General features: G+C 41.1%; 1 protein-coding gene across 5 annotated transcripts in view; it reads left to right on the top strand.

Moving 5' to 3' along the window:
• The window catches only part of cep104 (centrosomal protein 104), a 141,962-nt gene that overhangs the window by 37,082 nt on the left and 87,361 nt on the right, over window positions 1–17,519 (top strand). For 4 of the 5 annotated variants that reach the window (XM_087147410.1, XM_022245906.2, XM_022245912.2 and 1 more), the window contains one exon: window positions 13,039–13,062. The exons of the other annotated variant lie outside the window; for it this stretch is intronic. In XM_087147410.1, the coding sequence (XP_087003536.1) occupies window positions 13,039–13,062 (24 nt within the window). The remainder of the gene's footprint in view (window positions 1–13,038; window positions 13,063–17,519) is intronic. 5 annotated transcript variants of the gene reach the window in all.

Below are 17,519 nucleotides of genomic sequence, written 5' to 3'. Positions count from 1 at the left end.
ATATCTTTGTTTATACATATAATGGGAATTAAAATATAAATAAATTACAGGGAGTTAAAGATGTATTTTGCATATAAACCTGTTGCTGCTGAAAAACAAAAAAATGATAAAATGCAGTTTTGGGCACAAGACTTTGGAAAAAGGTTCATGTTTGTAGCTGCATCATGTTGATGCATGTGATTAAAAAAACTATTTCACTTAAGCTTAATAATTTAACAAAGGTAAATGCATCATGTATGTTGATGCGTGTAAGTTAAAGTTACTCTTTCGTACTCACGCAAATAATCTTCCCGTTCTTTCCCATGTATAGACATTGTTAAAAAAAAATTGTACCGTCACTATTACACAATACAACAAAAAACTTCAAAAATGAAACCTGTACTTGTAAAAGTATTCATGAATACATGTACCTTAGACAGTTAACTTATCCCTCTTAGCCCTGTTTAAACCACATCACAGGTGACAGGAGGAATGTACCATAAATTGACTGAAAGGGTGTTGGGCAAAATGAAAATGAAATTTCTTCACTAAGTCATCAGAAATTCACCATAAACTGACTTAAGGTGTTTATGTAAAGGAATAAATATGCACTTGGCCAGTCATATTGTCCATCCTCTCATCTACATGTATGATCTTCTTCCGGAGGCTACTGATTGTGGCTCCTGAGAGAGTGATCACATCAACACCAAGCAAGTCACTTGACATGTTCCTCTGCAAATACCTGGTAAAGGAGTCACCGATGATGACGGCATGGATCTTTTGCACCGTCTGGGATGACGGTGCCCGCCTCAAAGGTGGTGATTTGGACCATGCCAGTGGTTGGCATGACCTTCACAATACAAAGAAAGAACAATATTGATAGAAATATCAAGACAATGTGGGATAAAATGGCTCAGACACTGCAACCACCATTTTATACTAAAATGTGCAAGCCTTCAAATAGGTTTGTCATTACAATCTTTTACAGTCTTTTAACCCCTTCACGTCGGGATATTTTTACCACAACCCACCAGGCTGCCGGGTTTATTTTCCGAATTTTGCTAACGGCAACCTCAGACGGCTACATTGGCCACCAGGCCTACATGTATCTGCAAAGTTTGCTGGGTCACACACTGCACACAGCCTGGCTCTGTGTAGTCATGAAGCCTGCTGGGGTATTTGGATCCTGTTCAACAAAATACCAGGTACCCAGCACTTGCCTTGCCCACGTAACAACACCAACTACCCAAGGACGCTCGGTCACAGTGGAGAGTGCAGCGCCCGCTAAGTTCACACAGTCTATGCTTGCTTTTAGCGGGCACCGTGGCTCGTGTGCCCGCTTCCCAGTAGTCCATTCATGCCCAGCATCAATGCCCAGCCCCAACTTGTACATTGAGTATGCTTCACAAGTTTTTATTTCAGCTAATACCCAGTGAAGATTTCCCGTAAAATTCCCCTAATGTTTTTATTTTGCGCGAAGTTTGCTCATAATTTTCTTGAACATTTCTAATTTGTTTTTTTGGCAAGTTCTATGCAAATCCCCTTTCCGTATGTAATGATATATATAAACAGCCTCTTCTAAGTTTGAACCTTCCCATGAAAACTATCTTTCCAAACTAATCCTCCCCATAATTATAAAATAAACAGACACAAGAAAAACACAAGATAAATTTCTCACTTTTCTTCTTCTCTTGACGACTTGTCATTTCTTATTTTTCTCTCTTCTCATATTTACAATCATTTTATCTTCAATTTTATTAAAAAAAAAAGGAACCTTCCAGTAAAAAACTCAGGCAAAAAAAAAAAAGAGAGAGTAGTTGCATTACACGATGTCTTCACACAGGAGAAAATTCTTGTGAAAAAGTTTGCATGAACATGTACATGAATAAGTAATTGATTCAAGTATAATAAACCTTGAAGGATTTGCCTCAAAATTCATGTACTATTTTTTTGAATACAGGAAATTTTACGTAAATAAGCAATTAATTTCAAGTATGATAAACCTTGAAACAAGGAGCATTGAAAAGTGGAACTTCACACATCAATTTAGTCACTTTTCTTTTACCATTTCTAGAACAAACATCATAAAATTTCATGTACTATTTCATTTATGATGTCTTGGAATACAGGAAACTTTGCACAAATAAGCAATTATTCAAGTGTGATATTACTTGAAGCAAGGAACAGCGCAAAGTGGCACTTCACAAATTTCACACATCACTTTGGTCTCTTTTCTTTTGCCATTTCTAGAACAAACATCACACCGTTTGTATAATGTAGCTCGTTTTCCAGTTGGGGGAATTTCTACAGCAAAATGTCCTCCTGTCAGTCTGCCTGGACCAGGAAGACGGGATGGTCTACCTCTAGATCAATACACTGGCAAATTTGGTGAACACAACTCTAAAATTTCAATCACCTACATGTGTCTAAATGCCAAAAAACTGTCAGTGCACCAATTTCCTTATGCACAAGATAGGAGTTTACAAGAGCAACATGAAGCAAAAAAAAGAACAGTTTCTTACACCATTTGATTGATTTTCTGACTGAACGGTGTGACCATGCCAGCTGGTCTGCAATGTCCACACCCTTCATCCCCTTGTTGTAGTCGAGTACACACTTGGGTTTCTCCAAAGCGATGCGGTCACGGTTCTGCTTGCCGGTGTCGGCCATCTCGGCTGTGTGCATCGTGGACATCATACGGACATCTTTTTTGTCTCGCCAGACCAAGGCGAACAAGCCTTTTGTCACTGGAGCGGTGAACAACATCATCTCTCTCAAGTTTCAAGGAGCACAAGTCCTTGGGCATGTCTTGACAATTGCTTCTCACCATCCCGGCAATGTTGGTTTTCTGGTTGTGTAGTTTCAGGTACAGTTCTGGGCTGCTGAACCAGTTGTCCAGGAAAATGGTGTACCCTTTGCCAAGAAGATTGGCATTCAAGTCAAATACAATTTTCGTACTTGCCAGTCCAGCAATCTGGTCTTGGCCGGTGTAAATTTTGAAGTTCCAGGTGTATCCAGCGGCAACTCCCGTGCTCTGGCAGACTCGATACACCTTGTTGCCAAACCTTGCACGCTTCTTGGGGTTGTACTCCTTGAACTTCAGTCTTCCTTTGAATTTCCAAAGGGACTCGTCGGTAGTAATCTTGCTGGACAGAATGTAGACGAACTTGAACTTCTCGGTCAGTTGGTCTATCACTGAGCGGAGCTTGTAGAGTCAATCAGTCGCATCTGCACGGTTGTTATCGACGAAATGCAGATAGGCCAGCAAGTCCATAAATCTGTCGCGGGGCATGGTATCCGGAAAAACAGAGTCTGAAGTATTGAGTCTCTCGTCCAGTAGGACTTCAAGTCGGGTTTCGGAATCAGTCCCATGACTATCATCATGGACAGGAACACTGACATCTCGTCTGGTGTTGTGTCAAACCAGCTTCGCATGTGACTTTGACTTGCTTCTGGTTGACTTTTTGGGTGTTCAGCGGCATAGCGGTTGGTCTCGTTGGCCGTGTGCAACGTCAGCTCTGGGGTGAAAAACTGCTCGAAGATTTGGAGAGGAGTACTGTTCTTGTCCAGTTCTTGTACTTGAACACCCGCTGTGCCTTGAAAGCCGTGTCGGCGGGGAAAGTTGTCAATCAGCCATCCATTGAATGGACAAAGCCTTGACCTTCTTGGCAGGCCTCGCTAACGGTGGTTGCCCGTTAGAATCGCTGTCACTAGTTACATTTTCTGAACTATGTTCAGATTCTAACATGAAATCTGAACCACTAGTTGCGGTTAAAGTTTCCCCATCGCTGGAAGACATTGTGTAATGCAACTGAGGGCCGGGAAGCGGCCAGGCAAATATATACCCAGCGCCACAGAAAATGCTGCTTTTTGACGAAACAAACAACCAAGTACACTGAATAATGGCCCGTCTATACGCCGAGTACGTAGTGCGTCGAAAATGACCCAAACCCAGCAAACTATTAACATAGATTTCTGCAAGTTAAGTGTTCTGTTTTCCATTTTAATTCATTCCTTTCAAAGTAAAAATCTTTGCCTTTGCCTGTGTTAAGTGGGCTGTTGCTCTTTGCGTGTAAAATTTTCCATAACTCTCAAGCATTATCACTAGTCCAATATACTGTATATTTCTTTTATTTTAAGTAATTTTCAGTATTTGGTAAAAGTGTACACAAATTTTGGAGCCCAGGGGGAATGCTCAGTCTATGTGATTGTTTGATATAGTAGTGTTTGGAATAGTGGCATCGTCCTTTAACCACTTGCCACCGGAGTTTCCGGTACCCGACACACATGCTTTATATGCATGGCCAGGGTCTCCGAAATCGGACACAGGGAACTGGGCCTTGTAACAAAAGACCGTACTCGGAACAACAGACCAGGCTGCTGGGCATTACCGACATTTTATCACTCTCAATAATGGAGATAATCCAGCCTTGTTTTGAAATGGTATACCACAATTTGGGGCATTTAGTGCAAGCGGATTACCACCGGGGACAAAAGTGGTCACCACCACTGCGATGAGCCACACAGCACCACTGCATGCTAATCTGGCCCCTGTTGAAAAGAAGTCAGCAATGCACTGTGCCAGGTTCTTGAGCAAAAGAAAGTTATATAACACTGCATAATCTGGGCTCTTTTTACAAGGCTGCAGGTCTGGCTGAATTACTCAGAAGTCAGTAGATTATGTCTGTCAGATTAGAGTAGAAACCAGACAGTCCTTCTTATGAATGTACATGTAAGTGTCCAGTAAATGAAGATACGAATTTTTAAAGAATTTTCAAAACAGAAAACAAGGATAATTATTCCGCCCCAGCATCATGGTAACTGCCCCCGCATGATATGAAGTGATTAAGGCAATGAATTCCTGTTTCAGTACTCCATGATATAACACTCTTCTGGATACAGATCTTTTTTTTCACATTCCTAGATGTTTTTACATAGGTTGTGTACGTTAAACAATAGAGGAAGAATGCAGGAGTTACAACTCTCGCACTTCAAAGTGCTCAGTGATCATTGCCACCAGGTCAGACAAATAATAGAAAGCATTCCAATAATGTCTGATTACTGCCTGCAGCTTAGCCAGAAAAGTGAGGCCAGTAATTATCCAAGTAATACTTTTGGTGTTTTGCTTACAATTAAATGCAACTTATTGCTGTGAGTAGGAAACAGAGAGAGAAAAATCCCTCAGACGTTAGACGTTACTATTGCCTTCATAGCTAAACTTTTTTATTTTGATACACAGCTCCATTATCCTTGCAAAGTTTGTCATTTCAATCTCCTCCCTCCAAAACATCTCTTTTCAAAGACTTGGTACGAATTTGGCTAAGACTGCCCAACAAAACATTGACCACCATTGGAAAGCCAAATTCATAACAAACAAAATGTGCTATTTCATCACAAGGAGTGTTCATGAGATCTTGTAAATACTTCTGTGTAAATGCTGGGCATAAAAAATGATTCAAACAAAATAGAAAATCTTATAAACAACATGGCTATTTATTCCCAAAATTAACTTCAGAAGAAAGCGTTCATTAAGGACAGTAACTGCACATGAACATTCAGGGCACACGGCCTGACACAAGCAACTGCGCAAGCATTAATTTGATGTTGTTATGAGGTCATACCAAACACCAACAAAGCATGAATATTCAAATTCTTATACTTCAGTGTGCAAAAGTTTTAAGGATAAAAATTACTAGTGAAAAATTGCGGCGGCGATCATGGGGTACAAAGGGGTCATGTGGTTGTGAAACAGATGGTGCATAGGAAGTGCTCCCTGCGCTCTGCCTATGGACATACTGGGCATGCCAGAAAGCAGTATCGCCCATGTAGTCTTGAAACAACTTTCAACTTTTGTTTAATCAAATCACCATTTTTAGAGCCAATGATTTTCCGCAATCGGTGAAAATGGACGGAATTTGCAGTATCAACACTTTGAAACTGAGTCCACTGCTTGAAACGGAACTGGCAAGATTTCCCTCTAAGAATGGCTTAAAAAGTAAAAAAAACTTTCTGCAAAGTACTAAAAACTAAATGCCTACAAACCCTTTTCAAATGCTTGCTTTTAATGAATGAATTATGCTCAAAACATGCTAAATTGCTCCACTCCAACACACGATTGGCTTGTCCGCACTGCGCCGCGCTGGTGCCGATACTTGTCAGCGCTATGGCGTGCGTGAGCCCCATGCAGAAAGGCGGCAGCCAGCACAGCGCAGCGGTCGGTACAGTACATGTACATGTATATTGTGTATGCACACATTGGCCGTACACACGCGCACCATACTAGCAATGAAATGAAGGCACAAACAAGTTGTTACTCACACATATGACTATTGCACACATGGGGAATTTATTCTGTGAATCCGCATGGACGCCTTGAAACAAGGCTAGTACCGCATGGCAAAATGATGAAATCCCGGCAGCAACACGGATGACTAATTACGTATTTCTTGAATTAAACGAAACCTAGTGAGCTTGGTGTACCATAGCTAATTGGGCCCTCAGAAGTGTTCAATAAAGAGTGAAGTTTTCAGTCACAAACATACATTTGAAGGCTCAGATTTAATGTTGACTTTCCGAATTTTGTCTCATTATTACCAAAGAAAATGGCGGGTCAATATCCAACATTAATGTAGTGGTCCAGCCCTGCCTTAAACTATCAGGGGGTGATTCGTCCACGGGTGAAGGAGGATGATGAAGGGAGACTGAACATGCCGAAATAACGACCCCAGACTTCTTGAGTTTGCAAGTATTGGTGCATTTTTTTATTCCATCACAAAGATCACACCAGCTGACCAGTCCCAAAGTAGTAGTGGAAAGGACAGGTTGAGCCCCAGTCAGAAATCCCAAGTGACGTAAAGTTACAAGTATAAAAGAAACCCTGTACAATTGAAAGAATAACGGACGTCTTTAGTCATGTAAAGGCTATTGTCCTCAAGTACACGCACAGACATGTAATGTTATACATGCAGCTTCAAGTGTTTGGCAGATAGTACCGATACATAAAGTTTTCCGGAAAGTTACCACTAATTCCTTTAAACTAAACCCACCTTGACTGTTTGGGGATAATCTATTTAAGTGTGGGTTCCTGCCCAAGCTGGAAACTCTCGGTTTTCCTGGGTTTTTGCATCAAAACTTGTTGGTTTGTTTGAAGTCTCGGCGAAAGACGTCGGCCATGATCTTCAAAATGCAAATGCGCGTTTCAGCTCGTAGGCCACAATGACGTCACCTTCATAAATTATGTTAGTTTACTATGCCCCGGATCTCCACATTAACATATTGTGATCAACGACTGTTACATGCAAGACCTCCTCTGTGACTTAACTGTACATGTTCATGTATGTAATTTGATTTCATACATGAGGAGTGGCACATGAATTGGCCATTGATTAATCGTAACGTGCCGGTGGGAATCAAGTGGTGGGGTGTGCAGTATTTTTGTCGGGATTTTTTTTTTTAATTTTCACTATAGAAATTATTTTTAAAAAGTTGGAAAAATTGCAGAGTAATTCCAAATTTTGTTGTTATTTTTGTTTCATTTCTTTCTTTTTTTGGGGGGGCGATGTGGTTGGGTAAATGATTTCCATGCATAGTTTAAAACTTGCTCTCCTATATCATGCTTAGGAAGGTATGAAACGGAATTTGAATTTCTGAAGCGGAATGTGGGATTTGGCGAAACGGAAAATACTCATTTTTGAAACAGAAACTCATTGGCTCTCCATTTTATTCCAGTCAAAATTAAAGAAAATAAAGAAATTCGGTTTGAGTTCATACTCATTGTTTTGTATTAAATAGGTTTGATTTTACTGACTGTACAGCAAAACATCCATGGGGGAGGGCTGACCCATTGCTACCACTGAGTCATTACAAAATGACATTAACACTTTAGCCTTTACATCACCATTATTTACAAGTACATGCTTGTGGGCATGTGCAGTCTTTCATGTACATGTACGGGAAACTAGCATTGGATCGAACATTACTAAATGCAATTTAGCATTTCCTATGCTGGTTTATATTTGCTTGTTCAGTGAGAAGTACATGTGTATGTTACAGTCAACTCTTGATATAAAGAACACTGTTATATGACAAACTTTCCCTCAGAAAGAACAACTTTTCAAGCCCCAAACTAAGATACATGTATGTAGATTACTTTTGTGTTAGTTTTCCCCAGTCAGGAAAAAAACAAGAATTAACTGTATTCAGGAACTTAACAGTCCTACCTAACCTTGACAACTATTCAAACCTCTCTAATGAGTGAATCTAAACACGTCACCAATGACAAACTTTAACAGTACATGAAAATCATGCAATCAGTCTTTGAATTCTAGTCAGTTACATATTTGGGAAACCATATCGACCAGGTATATTTTTGTGTTAAGACGGGCAAGTTCTGGTATTGGTGGATTTTTCTCAGTCCTTGGCTCCACTGGTTGCTCCTACCTGCTGTGACTAGGCTCAGTTTTGTCCATCTCCTCCACCCTAGGCGTAGACAGGATCTAAGACGTGTGTCACAGGCACCCAGGGAGGTTGGATCTGGTCTTCATGTCAGCGCCAGACACAACCATCCTCAAGCTGGATGCAGTTACTGGTAGCAGCAGTGATGACAACCAGCAATCCTAAGTTCTCAGCGTAGACTGCCTCCTGAGAGTTGATGGTGCGTTGTTTGGCATGCTTGTCATGGTACTACTCCTGTGCTAACTGATGGCAGTGCGATGGTGGATGTTGGGTCTAACTGCATTAAGTCTGGTATGTACCAGTAGCTGGCATTTCATCAACATCTCTGCTAGAGATAAGCCAATTGTGGGATGTGGTATCAGCCCGTATGTTATCAGAAAACATGACAGTTTGGTCTCCTCTGTGCCCTCTGGCATGCGTGACATAACAGCTTTGAATGACTGCACCGTCCTTTCTGCCAGACCATCCGATGATGGATAAAATGGGGCAGACCTCACGTTTGATGGCATTTATCTGTAGAAACTTCTCGAATTTAGCAGTGGTGAAGTTTGTGCCATTACCAGTGACAATGATTTCTAGCAGTCCATATGTTGCGATGGTATGATGAAGCCTTTCTAATGTGGCTTGAGATGTCGCTGTGTGCATAGCATGCTCCTCCACCATGACAAGAAACATCTGGTCCATAAATGGCCAGCGTAGTCCAAGTGCAAGCACAACCATGTCTGCTGAAACTGGGGTACAGTTGATGATGTCCGGCAGTGGCAATGTGCTTAAAGCATTGGCATTGCCATTCAGATGTCCTGGTTTGTACACCGGGTGATAGTTGTAAGCTGTCATTGTAAAGGCCCAACGTTGAATTCTGGATGATGCCATGGGAGATAGTGCTTGCTCCTCACTGAACAGCCCTAGCAGTGATTTGTGATCAGTAGCAGTCTCAAAGTGATAAACGTACATGTACAGGTGAAATTTCTTTGCCCTGAATACCACTGCTAGTCCATCCTTATCCAGTTGTTAGTAGTTTCACTCTGGCAGAGATATTGACAGCAAGGTATAAGCCACAGGGTGCTCAGAGCCATTGGACATGCGGTGGGCAAGCACTGCACCCACACTGTATGGACTTGCATCACAGGATAACACTCTGGCTGAAATCAGCAATTCTTTTGAAGTTCAGAAGGCTTCTACAAGTAGTGGCCTCCATGACCAGCAGATTTTTTTCTTCTTCTTTTTTCTTGCCTTAGAAGTGATAACAGATTTGGCAAGAATCAGCCATAATAGTGCAAGAGTCATACCGGTAGGTAGGACATCAGCTCTGTCACATTACCTGGTACTGGTGCATCCCTTACTGCTTGAACCTTCTCTGCTGTAGGATGCAAGCCTGCTGCATTCATATGATGCCCCAAATACTGTACATCACTTCTGGGGCACAGAACATGCATTTTTCCTGCTTCAGACGGAGTCCTGCACTCTGGAGGTGACTCAGGACCTTGTTGTGATTTGTGACGTGCTCTGCATCAATCCTGTCGGTTACTAGCACATCATCAAGTAATGGCACTGCATAAGCTACATGTATGTCTGCCAAAAGACTTTCAATTGTCCATTGGAAGATTGCAGGTGCAGCAGATACACCAAAGGGCATGCAGGTGTACTGAAAAACATATGTGCGCGCTTCATTGTCTGTGTTCTTGCATATAGGGTTGATTTGTTGTCAACAAATACCGACTCGAAGGCGTTTTCATTGAGGATGGAACCAGTGTTGATTTCCATTCCACAGGTTTGCCATTGAGTAACACAGTTACTAGTTACAGAGGCTCTTTTGTCTGTGATGTCATCTTGTACATGGTGTAATTTGGAGGCTGTGCACTCTCATCCACATCAACATTTCCATCAATGTTGTATGTGTTGTGCTGCGACTGTTTTGATGTCTATGGGGGTTTACTGCTCTTACACACCTTGGCCAAATGGCCTTGCTTACCACAGTTATTACCGGTGTACATGTACATGTATGAGCGAGCTCGACAGCTCTGTGATTAGCGGTTTAGTCGCCCACAGGGATAACATTTGTGTGATCCACTTGACTCCCCATGTGCTTGAGTTTGAGCTTATGGCTTCCCTCTTCCCTTCCCCTGGGGTTTAGCATTGCTGGCTTGGTGCGCCAGATGTTGTTTGGGAAGTGGGGAATGCTCGTCACTTGAATGCTACTGAATATCCTTAGCATTTCTGGCAGCCAGCTCCATAGCTTGAGCTATTTTCCAAGCTTTATCCAACTTGAGAGTGGATTCAGACAACAGTCTATGTTGAATCTGATCATCATTGATACTGCACACTAAGCAATCACGTAATGTCACTGAGAGTCTCCTCATAGTCACAGTGTTGTGCAAGGTGGCATATGTTTTTCTGCAGTGAACTGAGAAATTGACTGGCTTGATTGCCTCATTTTTGAGTTGAATTTATATCTCTCTACTGTGACAGATGGCTTGGGGCTGAAATGATTTTTGGTGATTGAAATTAACTCCTGTCTTCTCACCTGGCTTGTCCGGTGCCAGTATAACTAAGCTAGTGATCAGCTAGAAGTTGTTACCCCACAAATACTCAATAGCACAGCTTGCTTTTTACCATGTACTTTCACATTGTTTGCTTAAAAACTGTGCCAAACGGTCCACGTCTCCTCAGGCTGAAACTCTCCAATGTTGCCCAAAGTATTCATTTTACATCGTCACCAATTATTTAATTCTTACATGTCACACTAGACGGCCAGTCACATTGGCATGCAACAACTCGGCTCCCTAAGTTCTAACAACAGAGGGCACACTACACCTAAAAGTATAGATCCAATGTATCTGTTACTGAAGCACAGACCTAATCACCACAAGAATTTCATTCAGTAGAAAATACACCACACCCTTACCCTAGCACACATGAGCCCTTAAATAAAAATACATCTACATTAATAGTACATCATTTGAATAGTAATTGTAACTGGATGGAGGTGATGCTGGTACTTTACAGTGCAGCATAAAAAACCTTCTAACACATTGCTGCAAAAATAATCTCTGAGACTAAAAGAGAGAACAATTTGCAATCAAGGCACCTGCTACCTGTACATGCAGAAACAACATGTACCGGCGCGGCACAGGTACCGGTACATGTACATGCTGTTTACAGTCATTCCTCTGTTATATCTTTGGACAAAAATTGTGCATAATATGAATAGTACACTGTAGGTTGTGAGTAAGCATGATTTATTCACATGATTGACGTGGCTTTACCAGTACATACAGTACATGTACATGGAATGTGCACACACATGTAAACATGTTTTTTGGGCAATCGTGGACGTTCCTGTTGTCCTCTTTTGTTCATACTTTAACTTTTTTGGAAGGCCTCTATTAAATAGATGTTGACACGTCCGATTGCCGTATCAATTCCATCTTTTGTGTTCCCATCTGATCATGGTCTGCCAATTGCAGGATCTGATCCACCAGTCTGTGTCCTGCTCCAGAGGAGGATCAAGAAAGGTGGATCTGATCCTGATCCATCTTGTAATGGTTAGCGTTCCCTCTACACACAATTGCCAGATCTTATCCACCAATTAGGGGATCTGATCCAGCAATTTGGCAAAAGGTGTATCAGATCCCTCAATTGGTGGATCAAGTGGGAATGCGGTATATGTTCTGTATACAGTAAGGCCTGATAAAACTTGCTTGTTTTGAATATACATGTAATAGTAGCCATGCTTGAGGCGTAGAACAAATTTTGTCCATACTTACGTGTACCGGTATGACGCCCAAAGTCGTTTATTTCTTTTGTTAATTACTGACTAACTCTGAACTGAAATTTTCATTTAGGTTTTGAAATTTATTTATACAAGTCAAGCACTCATTACAACAGCTAAATTATCATAATAAAAGTACACGCTGAAAAGTCACAACATTAAATTTAGGGATTAAAGTAATATTTTTAACATAAAAATTAAGTCTGTGTTAATTTATGCACATTACGGATACCCGCCTGTAAATTTGAAAAAAAAAAATAGTGGCTTCACATTAATGTCCTGCATCACTTTCTTTTATACAGTTACATGTAATATTACCAACTTCACCTTTTTTTTCTGAAACTTTCAAATTCGAAAGGTTGACCTTTCTGTGCATTAATTTGAAGATTTATTGTTTCAACAGTTCATTTAATTTCAAAGGGTTTAAATTGTTTCAAGCTCAGAGTGTACTTTATTTCATTACAGGGGTCACTGGCTGTTGGTACGTGTACTTTATCTCACTGTTATGCCAACTGTTTTGATTCCACACACCAAAAAATACTCGAATATGTGCATGGTAAAACCAGAATTTGAGATGCTGAGTATATTCTGTTGATAACTTGATTTAGACTAAGTTTTATATGTATGTTACATGTCGTGATGTACAGTGAAAATGTTCATAGTGGTAGTTTCGTTGGCTGTAGCACTATTCAGAGTATCTGTTCCCTCTAAGAGCACTCTAAAAGGGATGAACTTTTTGCATCTTTTAAAAGGTTAATGTGTTGGCAAACTCAAGACCATATCAAAACAAATTATATCTGGCTTAACAATATTTCTTCTTTTTATTTTGCAAGAATCTCTTCTGGCCTCCAAAGAATGTAAGTATTCAGTTTGGGATTTTTAGATGCCCATACGTTCTCCAAGTTGCACCTGCCATTACATACATGTACATATTCTATTAGATCTAATCCCTAATGTAACATAAAACTAAAACACCTTCATCTTCAACCACAGACTTAATGCAATTTATCCAGTGCATTTATGTTTGCCTGTCTCTTCATTAACAATGTGATGTACTGATAATGCATAAAACAAACAAGTTGTGCTTCTTTCGTATTGTTACCTGATTGGCTGCTTGTGCTTCAATATATCTACCTCCCTGTTGACACCATAAAAATATGTTCATGTGTAGCCTTGAAGTCCACATAAGCAAAATAGACAATTGACCGAACTCCATGCACTTTTCTATAAGCTGGCAGAGATAGGAGATCTGGTCTATTGCTGGCAGCCTAGCTCGAGTAGACATTTGCCATTTTCATTCATACTACCAACTCAAAACTTTCCATTAAGTTGGAACCAAGTAGAACTATCCAAGTATCGTAGCATGTCTATTTTTGACACTTAATGGACTCTATCACCACTGCTTTATGAACCATTTCAACACTAATGTTATTTTCTTGTTCTGATCTATGCACTATAATATTAGGTTCACACCGTACACTACATCAAAATCAGTCATGAAGTAAATTGCTCCCATTCAATACGTTTTTCCAGCAAGTAAAGTTCTTTTTTTGTGGTACAGCAATTTTCACATTACATTTTGAATACCATTTGTCAACATGATCTGCTATGTGCAGGAAGAGGAGGAGACAAATTTTTACATCAAGCACTTAATGTCCCTTGTACTCGGGAGAGGTTCTTGTACACTTGGTGCAGGATGTGTTAAGTGCATGCATTCAGTTTCTGTTGGAATGCAAGGTCTTTGTGTGTGCAAAGGGGACGCAGTTGAAATGTATTCATAGCAAAGAAGTAATGCAATATTTTTCTATGTGTAAGCATGTTGAATTTGAAGTGTACAAATTATCATGGAAATTGAGTTGAAACTGATTAATACAGTGTATGCCTTCTTGTCACTATGAAACACGCTTAGATGTGTCGGTGCATGAACAGAATCAACCTCCTAATGGTAACCTGAGGTAGAGTGCGCCACGCAGTCATTAACCACTTCCTGCGGGGGACTCCGGAATCAGAGACGTATGGTTTATATGGGTGGCCGGGGTCTCCGAACTCGGACAAAGGAAACAGGGCCCTGTAACAAAAGACCGAACTCCGAACAAAAGACCAGGCTGCTGGGCATTACTGACATTTTTCATTCTCAAAAGTGGTGATAATTCAGCCTTCTTTTGAAACCATATACCAGGGTTTGGGGCATTGAGAGCGAGTGGATTACCACCGGGGACAAAAGCGCTCCACCACCGCAGCGATGAGCCACACAGCACCGCTGCACGCTAATCTGGCCCCTATTGAAAAGAGGTCAGCAGTGCACTAAGCCAGGTTCATGAACAAAAGACAGTTATACAACACCGCACAATCTGGGCTCTGTTTACAAGGCTGCAGGTCTGGCTGAAATACTCGGGCGTCAATGAAGGTCACCTGTCAACTTAGAGTAGTGCCTAAAGATTACTTGGTGTGGCTATAAACAACCGTTGAATGAAATGATGAATCTTTGAAGGATTTTGAAAATGGAAAAAATGATAGTCATGCCGGCCCAGCATCATCAACATTGAAAAATGCCCCGGCATGAAGTGGTTAAGGCAGTGGCAAATTTTTGAGTTGTTATAGACACCACTGGATGTGACCAGATGCATTGATCAAGTTTATCCCTTACATGCTTGATGGGGCTTAGGTTTCACTAGCCATGGTAGGAGTTCAATGCGATTGCCTTCAAGATACTGGGTAATCATTCTGGTGACATGAGGTTGTGTATTGTCAAGTTGAAACAAGGCTATGTTTGGGTATCCATTCAGAAATGGCCACACTACTGGCTCCAAAATTTCATCCTCGTATCTCTGGACACTGAGGTTAGCTTTAATAACTAACAGGTTGGTACAATCATTTGCTTTGATAGTAGCCCAGACCAGGATGCCGGGGTGCTCTAGGATATAACAGTCGAAGAATCATTCACCACAACGACAGTAAACTCAACTCTTCTGTCATTATTTCTAATACGGAAGCCTGATTCATCAGAAAATAACACTTGATTTCACATTCTCTGGATCTAGTCACAGTGTTTATGGGCCCATGCCAGCCTATGCTGATGACAATCTGACGTCAGTGGGAGACTTGTGTAAAGGCGTCTCCTTCGGAGTCCTACAGCGCAAAGTTATTTCTAACAGTCTTCAACCGTAACCTTATGAGTTGTTCATTTGGGTGTCTCCCTCACTGTAGTTTCTGCATTGCGGCGTTGATCACAGAGATGTCGCATAGTGATTTACCGATCTTGATTTGGCATCATCACTCAAGGTCTATGGTTCTTGGACGATCTGACACACTTCCAGTGCATCTTACATGATTGCCAATTCGTGGACTTGGAAATATGCAGCCATATCCCTTGCATGTCATTGCCGGCATTAAACATTCCAGTAGCACAGGCTCTGTTGAAATAACTCAGTCATGGCATTTCTCGTGTTTAGTCCATTTGCTGAAAAAATTTGGTTCCCGACTCTGTGAACCATTACACGTAGCAATCACTGGAATACATGTATTTTAAATACAAATTAGCCTATCAAAGCAAAACACACACGATTCATTGAAAATTTGTCAGACCAACATTTTCAGTGAAACATACATGTACATGTATCATCCAAGAACTCAGCTTGAAAATACAGGCAATCACTGTGGTAGTACAGGTATTTAAAATTAATTTCCACAGCATTAGATATACACACTAAAAACATACTTTGTCAACTTCCGTACTTTCCCTACCAGTCCATCTTTTCTTTTCTATTGATAAGATACCTGGATTTCTAGTCCCTACTGAAAATGTCCAATTCATTTACCTTTTGAGACCAATTTACATGTACTTAGGCGTGAGGTCAAAATACAAACGCTTTTGAAAGCGTTCAACGCTTTGTAAATGGTAAGACTCACGGACGGTCAACATCGAACAGACGAACGCTACAGCGAGGCTGGCCAAACCGTTGCAGTCGAGTACACCTTGCACTCTGCAGCTTCCAGTAAACAATGGACAGCTCATCGCATTACGGCGTCATAGACTTCTGCGGTCTGGTGGATTAGTCATAACAATGGCTCTTTACTTTGCAGCTCCACAGGAGGATTTAGATCGGCAGATTGTTTTAACTTCCTGATAAAACATGTGTATTGAGTAGTTGAGTTGCGCTGTTGGTTTCCAGACCCAGTCTTTTCAGACCCCGTCTGCCCTGGACTGTCTAGCTTCACGAGCAACCCTGATAACAATGGAGTTTGTTGCTTACACAGCCATTGTTGTGAACAAAAGATCCTATTCAGGGAGAACTTCACTGACCCCGGTCAGCCTTCCTGGGCTGGCCGTGAGGATTAGTGGTTAACACCTTGTGATAGGAAGACGCAAAATCAACTGCATTCCAGGCTACAGACATTTATCTAGCTTCAGATACGTTTTGAGTGGGTATTTTATGACACCATGAAGCATCGCCTCAAGAAAATTGTTCGTGTTTAAGCGTTTTTTAGACTGGAAAATAAATGCATTTATATGGGAGTGACGGGAAATGCCAAACACGGTTGCCTCATTTTACCGCCGAATCTATCGTCTATGAAAGGAAATATTCACATAGACGCAATATGAATTTATTTGGAACTTCTGTCCCGTGTACCATATTCTTTGAAGGTAATAACAAAAAGTCAAACTCTGCATCAAATAGTGCTGCAAGTATGTGTCAAGGTTTGGTTCGGTTCAGACAGGGCTTGGACATTTTTTGCCGAACTTCGGATTGGTTGGGGTTCGGACATGTACACACATGTACAAGTACAATGCACACTGAGACATCGAAAGGCTCGCTACGATCGTGCTGCAAAGGCCTATAAAGTATTTCTACGTATAAAATTATGAATCTGCTATCTCTCCTGATCCGCGAGCAACTTTGATTTGAATACCTTTTTTTATAAACTTTTTCCCCAGAGTTTGTTTACGAGTACATTCCATATAAAGTTATCGTCGAGGGTGTGACAGTTTCCGACCGTGTTTTGCCGACCAGAAGTGGTTGTGTTCGGACCACGCTTGACTCAACAAAACGATCGCAAGATTTGTGCAAATAGAAAAAAACAGCATGCTCAATTAGGACTTTCCTCCAGTACAGAATACAAGATTAAAATCACATTTCGAGCAAATTGTGTTTTGGTTATTTTGGCGAAACAGATGGCTTTTGAAAACTACGAAAATGGCTTTCGTTGCATATCTGAGGGGGAACCTTTCCAAGGACAGCGTGCACGTGACCAAGGGGGCGATTTTCCATCGGCCTCTTTTGAAGGGATAACAGCATTTTGTTATTTGAGATCT

Source organism: Acanthaster planci, linkage group LG16 (genome assembly GCF_054643075.1).
Source record: "Acanthaster planci isolate LZ-2023a linkage group LG16, COTS_SCS, whole genome shotgun sequence".
Lineage (NCBI taxonomy): Eukaryota > Metazoa > Echinodermata > Asteroidea > Valvatida > Acanthasteridae > Acanthaster > Acanthaster planci.
This window is presented reverse-complemented; position numbering and strand designations above follow the sequence as displayed.